We start from the raw sequence: 12,100 nt of genomic DNA, 5'->3' as shown, positions 1-12,100 counted from the left end.
GAGCTCAGGGGCTGCACTGTCAATCGATTCTTTGTGTTCTCAACTTGCTCAAAGTGATCCAGTCAGTAGGCATGTAATGTAGTGCTAAAGGACTTAAATCAATTCGCTGCATCATTAATAGTGCTAAATATCCCATGAAATGCAATCTTCTTTGGTTTGTTATCTGTTAACTGTTGTAAAGGAACAACTAGATGATTCAGCTGAAATGTTGTTGCTAGGTTAGCCAGCAGTGCTAATCAGGGTTGACTTATTTTAACTATTTAGCTGAATGTAAAAGATACGGCTAAGTAAATGCTGTTTCGGTGACCTGTTATTTTAACCTCAACCCTTCAGGCTGAGCGTCTTATGGAACAAGCTAGCTGCTGGGAAAAGGAAGAGCAAGAAATATTCTCCACAAGAACTAATAGTAGGCAATCACCTGCAAAAGTACAATCTAAAAATAAATACTTGCGATCTCCAGAAAGTGTGGCAGTGGTGGGGGAGCGAGGGCAATCCACAGAACACTCTAAAGAAAGCAGTGAGGAGGATGGCGGGGATGAGAATCAACAGAGTTCACCTCCCCGGCTGACAAAGCCCCAGTCACTGGCCATGAAAAGAAAGGTGTGTTACTTCAGTGGTTTTGTGCAAAGTCACTTGTATCCGATTTCAATCAAATTGTTATCATCAAAATAACAATCTGGCTTTCTACAAACATTTGTTAGGCTGTTTTAATCCTTTTTGTGTTATTTGGACACTTAACTACTCCTCTCTTCTCCTTTATGCACTCCATCCCATTTTTTGTCTTTAGGATTTTTCACAGAACTATAAAATACTAGTGACATTAAAAAATCAGAATTTCCTGTTAATTTTTAAACTAGAGATTGCCCTCTGCTGTTTAGCATTGGTATTGGTTCAATATTTTAATGGTTCTTTCTTTTTTTGTATTAAGATGGAGTCCAGCTTGTGGGGTTTATCTTTTTATGGTTTTTTTTGGGGTTTTTTTTTTTTTTTTTTATTATAGGAACTCCTAAAAGGGGCATAAAGTTTTCAAAAGAACTGCTGTTAAAACAAGAGGGTTTTTTTTACCCGTATTCTTCTAATTTAAATGTTAAATTCTGGTTACTGCCATGTTTTCGTAATTCTTAATTTCTTTGAAAAAATCAACTCTTTGAGTTGCTTAAATTAGTAAACTTAAGAATCCCAAAAATTTTAAAGCACTCAGCCTATGTATTGAAGTGTCTCTGGTGAGAATTAGGAAATTGGATTGTCCCTTTGATTATACTTTAACTGAGCTTACTTTAAAGTAACTATAAATCTTGGAGAATGTATAATAATAGGAAAACAAAATCTTGAACAGTTTTTTTTTTAATAGCAGTCATCTGTAGGATTCTTGAGGTGCACTTCCTCAATGTTACCTATTTTTCTGTGTACATACTTATTTCTAAAAATAGCAGAAATCTGAAATGTAGAAGAATAAGCTTTGATACTTGTGAAGGTTGTTGGGGAATTATAAATCTACAGAGGAAAAATGTGTGAGTACAGTTTATGTAATAATGCTATGAATATTATTTGACAGAAGAAGGTAAAAGACACTACAATAGGAAGAAAATTCTAGCCTTCACTTTTACTTACAGAAAGGTTTGTATGCATGTATACATACCTATTTTAACTGTTTAGACATTTTACTTTTAGATTGTCTACATTTGAATTTGATGCAACATAAAGTGGTTTTTTGAATGAGTAAATAGATTATTGTAAACTCACTCTACAAAAATTTATGTCCAGAATCAGTTAACGAACGGGAATGTAGGAAGAGTTTTATTTGTGGAATTATTTTTCAGAGACCTTTCATACTGAAAAAGAAAAGGGGCCGTAAGCGCAGAAGGATAAACAGCAGTGTTACAACAGAGACAATTTCTGAAACAACAGAGGTGTTGAATGAGCCATTTGATAACTCAGATGAATAGCGTCCCATGCCGCAGCTGGAGCCCAGCTGGGAGATGGATGGAGAAGATGATGACTTGAAGCCTGTGATTAGAAAAGCTTTTGAGTATCAACCTGGGCAGCAGAAACAGGAGGAAGAAGAGCAGAACAAGGAGGAGAAAGATATTCATTGTTACAGGAGTGATGAAAATTGTACAGGTAAACTTAAAATGTTCTTATATCTTCACAAAATTAATTTTGTTGGGTGGCCTTCTAAAGAAGTGTTTATTTTTGTCATAAATCTTGAAATTTTTAATGAGATGTATTTAGCCATTATTATTATAATATTATAATTTGCTTTTTGCATTCAGGAAACAAATCTTTTCCAGTCTGAGGCATAGAAGTTCTTGTCATATTGTCAAAACCAACTTTTATGTCCCTGCAACAGGGCATTTCATACTTAACAGTGCAAAGGGTAGCACTGGAATATTGTCCAATATAGTTTTTGTATCAGTGGTAAAGGATACAAGCAAAAAGTAAGATTCAATTTACACAAGTATCTTTCTATTCAGCACTGTTGGTAATTCAGTGAAATGTTTGTTGCTTCTGTGGAATAATATATCCTCAGCACCAAGATCCTGGGTTTTTTCCCCCCATGAAAGAGACAGACAGTTTTAACTGTGTCCTTTCAAAGCTGCTTTTCCAGTTTGATTTCAAGGATGTTTCCTGTCAGAAAAGTTCATGGATGGATAGTGAAACTACTGATGAGCTATTCTGAACGTACACTCTTCCCTTGACCTCCTGGCCCTCAAATTCTGCTTATGAGTTTTAATTCCAGAATGAATTACTAGATTCTCAGGTCTGTGTATTTTCTCTAAGAAGCCAGTAGGTACTACTTCAGTATTTTTGCAATTGCATGGGAAGTATCATCATGGGCTGATTTCTATTTCAAACAGCTATTGTGTGATGTGGTACATGAGAATGTTGCCACTTTTTCCAGCTTCTCAAGAGAAGCTAATTAAACTAATTGTAGCAAGTTCCAGCTATGCCCCAGTGGTCAGGTTTGCACTGTTTTAACTAGACTAATGTTTTGTATTTGCCCATGGACCACATCATCACAATACAGAAGTATCACTGAAGCCATTACACTCCCAAGTTCAGCATGTTGTATCTTGGTAATTCTCCTTTTTTCTAGAGTATATGTAAGTAGTATCTGGGGAGAAAGGAAAGAGGCAAATGTGTTTGGGTCCTTTTTTTATAGTTAATGGATTAATTTAGCTTTCTGATGCACTCTGTGTTTAATTTTAACTATCTTTTGCCTTCTATCATCTGTTGTGAGCTGTGTCATGATATGTTGCCCGTGAGATAGTACTAGAATGAATCACCTTTTTTCAGTGTTGGTATTAAAGCATAATTATATATTTATTATAGCTTGTCCTCCAGAATGGTCACAGAGGAAACTCCAGACTTTCATGTCATTACTGTCAGAAAAGATGAATATATGTTAGATCAATGTCTATATAAAGTGAAGGCATACTTCTATTCTAAAACCAAAGGTTGAAAATCAAATATTTGGACAGTATTTGCATTAGTTTACATGTCTTGACATTTAAATCTCTGGGATTCTTCTAGTGTATAAATGGTGGTTCTGCTAGTGTCTGTTAAAAGGCCACCAAACAATAACATATCTGTGTAGTGTGTTTGAGCTGTAGATACTACATCATTCTACTGTGGTTTGAGATCTGTTTATAACTCTTGTTTCATGGTTTCTTAATACATTTTGAGTTTATAAATTATTTTCAGTTTTATATTGGGAAATATTGATTAGTCTGCAAGCTAAGACTTTTTTTTTTTTTTTTTTCTCTATTACCTCCCAAAGACAATACAGAGGATGTAGCTGTGTTGGAAGAAAGCACTAAAGACAATCTTGAACCTTTAAAGAGTAAGCAGGGTTGGCCCAAAGGAGTTAAGCGTGGTCCATCTAAGTGGAGGCAAAGCAAAGAAAGAAAACCTGGCTTTAAGCTTAATTTATATACTCCACCTGAGACTCCCATGGAGCCTGACTACCAGGTGCTGGTGGAGGAACAAAAGGAAGTAGCTGAAGACAAGCCCTGTTCAGTTCCTGCTGTTACGGAGGAAGCTGTTAAAGAACCTATTGAAGCATTACCACCACCAGATGATGAGGTGAAAGAGGTAGAACCTGAACCTCTGCATCCATCCAGTGATCCCTTTGAAAAACAAGAAAATGATACCATGAAAGCTGGGGAAGAAGAAAGGAGCATAGAAGAAGATGGAATCAATTCAAAAGATCAAGAAAAAGACAAAGCAGAGGAAGTTTTTGTGCAAAAAGAGGAGTCCGTGCATTTGGATGATCAGGAGGAAGAGGAGGAAGATGATGAAGAGCCTTCTCACAATGAGGATCATGATGCAGATGATGAAGATGATAGTCACATGGGTTCAACAGAAGTGGAGAAAGAGGAATTGCCTGGTGAAGCTTTCAAAGAAATGCTGGAAACCCAGCAATCTTTTTTAGAAGTAAATGTTCAAACTGGTAATTCAAATCAGGAGGAGTTAATGGATTGTGGTGTTGACCTTGCAGCTGATGAGTGTGAAAGTGACCAGAAAGAACTTGCTACAGATTCAGACCCAGTGCCTGAATCTGATGATGATCATGCAGACAACAACCAGGACCAAAAAGCTGGTGAAGAATTACATTCCGATTTCAAGGGAGAGAGTACTGAGACCATGGAGATTGACTCAGAGACTGTTCAAGCAGTACAGTCTCTAACCCAAGAAACAAGTGAACATGAAGATACATTTCAGGACTGTGCAGAGACTCAAGAGGCCTGTAGAAGTTTGCAGAACTATGCCCACAATGACCAAAGTCCCCAAATGACCACACTGGATGACTGTCAGCAGTCTGACCACAGCAGCCCAGTTTCATCTGTGCACTCTCATCCCAGCCAGTCAGTTCGTTCTGTTAATAGTCCAAATGTTGCTCCTTTAGAGAACAGCTATGCTCAGATCAGCCCAGATCAAAGTGCCATTTCTGTGCCGTCTCTACAGAACATGGAGACCAGCCCAATGATGGATGTTCCCTCTGTTTCTGATCATTCGCAGCAAGTTGTGGATAGTGGGTTTAGTGACTTAGGAAGTATTGAGAGCACCACAGAAAACTATGAAAACCCAAGCAGTTATGATTCTACAATGGGTAGTAGTATCTGTGGAAACAACTCTTCTCAAAACAGTTGCTCATACAGTAGCCTTACATCTAGTAACCTAACGCAGAGTAGCTGTGCAGTGACCCAGCAGATGTCTAACATTAATGGAAGCTGCAGTATGATGCAACAAGCAAACATCAATTCTCCTCCCACTTGTAATGTAAAATCTCCCCAAGGCTGTGTTGTTGAAAGGCCTCCAAGCAGCAACCAACAGTTATCCCAGTGCAGCATGGCTGCTAATTTTACGCCACCTATGCAGTTGACTGAAATCCCTGAGACTAGCAATGCCAACATTGGATTATATGAAAGAATGGGGCAGAGTGAATTTGGAGCAGGGCATTACTCACAGCCATCTGCCACCTTCAGCCTTGCCAAACTGCAACAGTTAACTAATACGCTTATGGATCATTCTTTGCCTTACAGCCATTCAGCTGCTGTAACTTCCTATGCAAACAGTGCCTCTTTGTCTGCCCCCTTAAGTAACACAGGGCTTGTTCAGCTTTCTCAGTCTCCACATGCTGTTCCTGGAGGACCCCAAGCACAGGCTACCATGACCCCTCCCCCCAACCTTACTCCTCCTCCCATGAATTTGCCGCCTCCCCTTTTGCAGCGTAATATGACTTCATCGAATATTGGAATATCCCACACGCAAAGACTGCAGACTCAGATGGCCAGCAAAGGTCATGTCTCTGTAAGAACCAAATCCACACCGCTGCCACCCACTGCTGCAGCCCATCAGCCACAAATTTATGGGCGAGCTTCACAGACTGTGGCCATGCAAGGGCCCGCACGGACCTTAACAATGCAGCGCGGCATGAACATGAGTGTAAATTTGATGCCAGCCCCTGCTTATAATGTCAATTCAGTGAACATGAATATGAATACCCTTAATGCTATGAACGGTTACAGTATGTCCCAGCCAATGATGAATAGTGGCTATCACAGTAATCATGGGTATATGAATCAAACCCCCCAGTACCCTATGCAGATGCAGATGGGAATGATGGGAACTCAGCCATATGCACAGCAGCCAATGCAGACAGCACCCCACAGTAACATGATGTACACTCCTCCAGGCCACCACGGCTACATGAACACAGGCATGTCCAAACAGTCTCTCAATGGATCCTACATGAGAAGGTAGGCCCTTGGGAGAGACGCACTACCAAACCGGCGTATGGGATAGATCTGCACAAATACCTTTGGAGAGTACGATTTCAAAACCAGCAATTGGTGTGAATGCAAATACATTTGTTGGCACCATTTAAAAGCTGTATGCAGCAGAAAGCCTTATACAAGTTTTCGTTTATTTCTTGCTTTGTTGGGTTTTTTTTTTATTTTGTTTTGTTTTGTTCTGTTTTGGGTTTTTTTGTTTATTTTTTAACATTGTGAGATTTAACTTCTCTTTGGGGGGAATTAGGTGGTTTTCCATTTTTCGTTTATTTCATTGAGCTTGAAGTTCTCTGGAAAGGAAGAACTCTTTCTATGAACTGCAATTACACAGCAGCTGATGGTTCAGAGCCATTTTATGTGCCTGCTCCCATTAAAAATGTGGATAAATAGACTCCAAAACTATCAGACAGTACTGGATCATGAGCTTTTTCTCTCTCCTTTCCCCACATGTAAATGCCTTTTAGCAGTTCTTTTATTGTATTATTTTGTTTCTGAAGGTGACACTTCTGCATGCCGCTAATGTCTTTGTTAGTGACAGTGCATTTTGTAGTACTGTACAAGTGTTGTGCTTAACAGTAAGCCATTTCTTAATTTTTTTGCCTTGATTAGGTTACCCTAGTTTGAGGGGTAAAAAAACCAGAATTATATTTTTGTTAATTATAAAACTTGTAAAAATAATAAAAAAAAGCTGCAAAAGCTATTCACATTTTGGTTAGTTCAAAGGGTTTTATTGCTGTATGTTTAGTGTAAAGTTGAGACTCTTTTCCATTTTTGTGACCAGTTTCTTTGGGGCTGGGGTAGGAAAAAAGGCAGCTTTCTGTTTTATAAAAACTGTTATGTTTTTCTGTTGATTGAAACATCTCAGTGTTTATTTGTCAAGTTTTGAAACATTTTCGTATATGTCCAAATACTTGGCAGGATTTAAAAAAAAAAAAAAAGTAGTGAATTTGGTGTAAAGTTGCTATTTTATGGAAATGCCTCTAACTTTACATTTTCATTCCATCTGTAGATTTTTCTATCTTTATAAAATATTGGAGTTATTTTTTAAGGGAAAAAATAGAGCAGTAGCGTGTGAATAGCTCAAACTAAGCTTACAGATCGCATGTAAAAAAGCAAAAGTTATTTGTGTCTGTTTATATTGCTTCCTTTTTTGTAGCCTTTGTACCTGTACAGAGTGACTGTAAGGGCCGAACAGAAGAGGCTTGATACATGTAAAAATAGGACCCAGTGACACTCTTGTATTTATCTGTTATCTTTTTAGTCAGTCACTTAAAAAATACCCACAGAAGACCCACCCAAGCAACAAAAATAAAAACTGCAAAAAACTACACCCCCCCCCCAAGCTGTACATTTTAACATAAAATAAATTATGATGAGCCATTTTTAGCCTCTTGTGTCTTGTCATAGTTTGATGTTGCATGGAATTACCTCCTGAAGCAGTGTTTGTTACGGTGCTCTCACATGCTTGATCTAAAGCCCATTAAAGCTGGTGGGGTTTGGATTAGGCTGTTTAGAGCTTAAGCGTAGGTTACTCATCATAATTGCATACACCTTGTGAAAATAAAGAATAGCTAAGATTATTTTTTTTAATAATCTTAATAAAATATTGAATAAATATGTATTTAATACCTTACAAGGTTGTCAATATTTAATGTATGAAACTTCTTTCCTATAGAAAGTGTGAATATATATATACATATATATATATAAAAGGATATATGATAGTAACAGACATGGTGTTTGAACTGTATGTTAATGACAGAATTGTAATCTCTTCCTTTGTCATTGTTGCTGGGTGACAAGATGATGCAAATTCTGCATTGAATCTATGGGTTCTGTGTATATGCATGTATATGGGCACACAAACATACACAGAGATGAGCATTTCTCATCTAGCAATGGAAGGTCTGTTAAAGACAAGAAGGCTGTCTATATGTGGATCTCATGAGTGGACAAATTCAAATGTGGTATGTGTGAATCTACACCAGAAAAAATCCTTGTGATAATTTTTCAAAATGCTTCTAATGTGGATGTTGCCACTGTCACTGCAGTAAGGTTGTGAAGGTGAAAAGATTGGCCATCTTGACTGAAAACTGTGTCCCCATTCCAGTATATAAAACAGCTTTAAAGGTAGTATTTCATATATCTAAAAGTCAAAGAAATGTGTATTTCTTTAAATAAAACCATTATTGTGTGATGGTACCAAATCAAGAAACTGATACTACAGATTCATGTGCACGACCTGTTCAATTTTAATACAATGGAGCAGCAGTCTAAAATAGTGAATCTGAATGAGAGCTAAAATTGCTGGTCCAATGGTAATCTGCAGTAACTTGTGTTTTAGAAGTTCAGAACACTTGATTAGGAGAGCACAATACAGCAAAGATCTTGGTTCATGCCCTTACATTGTCAAATTTGTTGATTGAAGGCAGAGAGTATTCATAGTACTTAAACTTTGTTTTCATCTTCACAAAGTAACTTGCCTTTTTTATGCTTAGGAAAAGGAAAGTGGAACTCAACACAGTTATGTGCAGCCTTCAGGTGTGTTTAGCTAGGACCCTATCTTTGTTAAATAATTGTATCTCAAAGTAGCATTATGTTCTGTGATTTTTCATTTGTGTGTTTTTACAGTGAATGAAAAAGGCACCTGGGTCTTTATCTGCTGCTGTTTAGTTTCAAGTTTCGAAGCCTGTAACATACAGACAAATCAGACCTTCTTACCATTTCAAATATTTGCTAACCTGAAATAGAGCATCCCAACTCCAGCATATTGCTAAAATTCTGTACTTACAATATACGGGTTAAAAGTTGTTTGGGAAATGATGCGTAGTGTGCACACAACAGGCAAGTTTCCAATAGAATTTTGTTATTTCAGAATTTAATTCCTTTCAGGAGGACAAGGGACTATCCTGCATCTTTTCCCATAATGACTGCTTAGCTGTGAATTGCATTACTGCACTAAAATTTCTGATATATAAGAAGGTTGTCTTTTCCTTGACAGATGTACTTGTTCTCTGTCTTGTGTGCACATTGGAGTGTCAGTTTTGACTGTGTGCTCTAGCACCATCCCAGAGGGGAATGAGCTCTTGCTTTACTGTCTTCAAAAAAATTCTTCAGAAAATGGCAATAGATGATTCTTGTGAAGTGTAGGCAGCTTCCTTGGCCATGCACTCTTACAGAATGCTCGATGCTACTGGTGGTTGGCAACAAGGAAATCAACTTGCCTTGTTCCGTGTGTGTGTTACCTGCAGACCTGGCTCGTAGCTGGAGTCGGTGCTGCTGATGCTCGTTAATCAGCTGATCAGCAGCTTGCAAGAGTTGCCTCACTTTGTGGAAGTCAGGTGTTCCAGAACTTCTGCTTTTCTGATTAAGTCCCATTAATTCTGGGAGAACAGTAGGCAAAAAAAGCTGGGAAGTAAATGAAAAGTATGTTTACTTCAAAACTACTTAGTAGGCACAGCTGTGCCAGCTGAGTCCTTCAGGCAAGACCTGGTTCTTGTCTTTGTACTTGTCTTTGGAGCAGGACATACTTAATCTGGAAGCTGCCAAATGACAGTGCTCCTGGGAGCTGCACTCAGCCCGTTAGCAAAGACAGGAAAGGTAAGTGTTGTTGCACTCAGGCTATCTGATCCCCTAGCTGTGGGCAAAATGCAACTGATTTTTTACTAACATTGTAAGAATCTCTGATATAAACAGAAATGAAGGACTGCTAAAGGTACTAATCTTCCATGTTAGATCACTGTGTCTCTCAGTTTTATAAGCTGTTTAATTTGTCCATCAGGCAGGGTGGTGAATGGAAACAAACTCCATTTATATCAGCATGGTAAATAGAAAGAATGGCCCTGGCAATTTTCTGTAGAGCTGAGGGTGATCAATTATGCGTGTAAATCAATTACAAGTCCTCTTTCAGTTACAGCAGTCATCAAGCTCTCATGCAGGATACAAGAAAGAAGACAACCTGTAACTTGACAAAGGGAAATCATCACAGATATTTGTTATCATTTAGTTTATCGTTTGGTACAGAATTCCTGTCTCTAAAGCAAATGCTAAAAAAATTTCAGCTTTTGCTGCCAGTGTAAATGAAAGCAGGGCCATGCAAGGCAGGTCTGTCTGACACAAGGCTGGGAGAACTGTTCTGTGTCTGGCTGTGAATTAAACTGCAGTAGACAATAAGGTGGTCTGAAAAGGTGCATTTGAAGGGCTATGGAAGTAGGCAGGAAGAGTTGCGGGACCCCATCCAAAAATGTTTTTACTCTAAACTCACATCATGAGTGCTTATTTATTTTTGAAATATTGAATTACTCCCTTTGAGTTCCCAATTATTTCTGGGGGGCTTTTTCAGTGGTTTTTTTTTTCCCCTCCTAATACAGGTATAGGGCTACTTAATTTGCTCAAAGTCCCAGAGTTTGTGTATCTCTATCATGAATATTGTTCACATTGTGATGTCTAATTTGGATTTGGTAGTAGTTTAGTTATATTAAATGTCTGCTTTTCTGAGAATTTAAAGATAAGGTGTTTATTATGCAGATAAATCCAAATGATAAATCAAAAGCATTGTATTATGGGTATCTGCAGCCTTGGCTACAGGTGGTGTTTGGAAATGCACGATTTACTGGGTTTTGGGCCCCAAAAGGAAGTGAAGGAATAGGAAGGCCTTCACACTAGAGATTCCAAGCCTGTGAAGCATTGTTAACATCTACAAAAAATAGAATAAAGTTGTGCTCAACTCTGGTTTGTAGCATATCCTTGCAGTTCTCAGTGGCACATTTCTGCCCTGTATTTTTTTTTTCACAAGTATCCAATACTTACACAGTTCATACTGTACCAAAGTTGCAAAGTCTTTTGTCAGCTGGTAAAGACCAAGAGAACTCTCCTGTGTGCTTGATGGCCAGGTCATGGCCAAGTGCCTCTCAGGCACTGAGCAAATGCCTCCTACCCAATAGATTGAATTAGGTAAAATTCTGGTAGGGAGGGCGAGGACCTCACCTTTTTGTAGATGCAGCAAAGGTGAACGTGGCTTAATTGTGATCCTACTCTGACATACATTTTAAGAATAGCAAATGCTGGCAAAACTCTCATTGTTTCAAAACACGGTGGTCATTTGTATCAAATAGGGTAAATGGAATAAGTTAAGGCAGAAAAGTGGGTCTGGTGTCCCCATTAGTGTATTAGCACCACTTCTGTCAACAGATGCAATTATTAACAAATGTAACTATGTAGGAGGACAATGACCTATTAAAGCTGAGATAGGAGGAAACATTTGGCAGTGATAGATCTAAACAGTGTCTGGAAGCACTGCAGCAGCTTTCTTCTGCTGGAAGAAAGGTCACTGAGGCATTTTTTTAAAGGCTTCATTGGTGTCTCTTGCCTTTTTTAAAATCTCATTAGAACAGATTATAATCCATTATTATTTAGGGGGCTATTGGAGCTGTACAAGTTCAGTGTTGAACTTCATCATAACAATGTAAAGGACATGATTCAGGCAGTTGAAGGATTTAGGACAAGTTAAGCAATTTAAAACTGAAAGTTCTGCAATGTCATGTGTATGTATATCATTGAATTGTTGTCCAGTGTAGCTGCTTATGCATCTGACCTTCTCAAGGGTATTGCTTTGTTTCTAGTTCTCATGGTGTAGTTGATCCTCATGTAGAGGCTCTCTAACTGCTGTGCTGCCCTAGATTATCACTGTGAAAAAAGAAACAAGTATGCCAGGAAGCAGCACAAAAAGGCAAACTCCTGTGAAACCCTTCAGGACTCTGGACTAAACAAATCAGTGTTTTTCCTGCAAGATTTCTTCAGGAATG

The 12,100-nt window shown here is 38.3% G+C and overlaps 1 protein-coding gene across 1 annotated transcript in view; it reads left to right on the top strand.

Annotated features, from left to right (window-relative positions):
* KAT6B (lysine acetyltransferase 6B) overlaps nucleotides 1–7,924 on the top strand; it is a 110,943-nt gene extending 103,019 nt beyond the window's left edge. Inside the window, 3 exon segments of the mRNA XM_017746330.1 lie at nucleotides 334–600; nucleotides 1,821–2,121; nucleotides 3,782–7,924. Coding sequence (XP_017601819.1) covers nucleotides 334–600; nucleotides 1,821–2,121; nucleotides 3,782–6,267 — 3,054 coding nt within the window. The 3' untranslated portion in view covers nucleotides 6,268–7,924.
* Nucleotides 7,925–12,100: the final 4,176 nt, after the last annotated feature.

Source organism: Corvus brachyrhynchos, unplaced genomic scaffold (assembly GCF_000691975.1).
Source record: "Corvus brachyrhynchos isolate BGI_N302 unplaced genomic scaffold, ASM69197v1 scaffold279, whole genome shotgun sequence".
Lineage (NCBI taxonomy): Eukaryota > Metazoa > Chordata > Aves > Passeriformes > Corvidae > Corvus > Corvus brachyrhynchos.
This window is presented reverse-complemented; position numbering and strand designations above follow the sequence as displayed.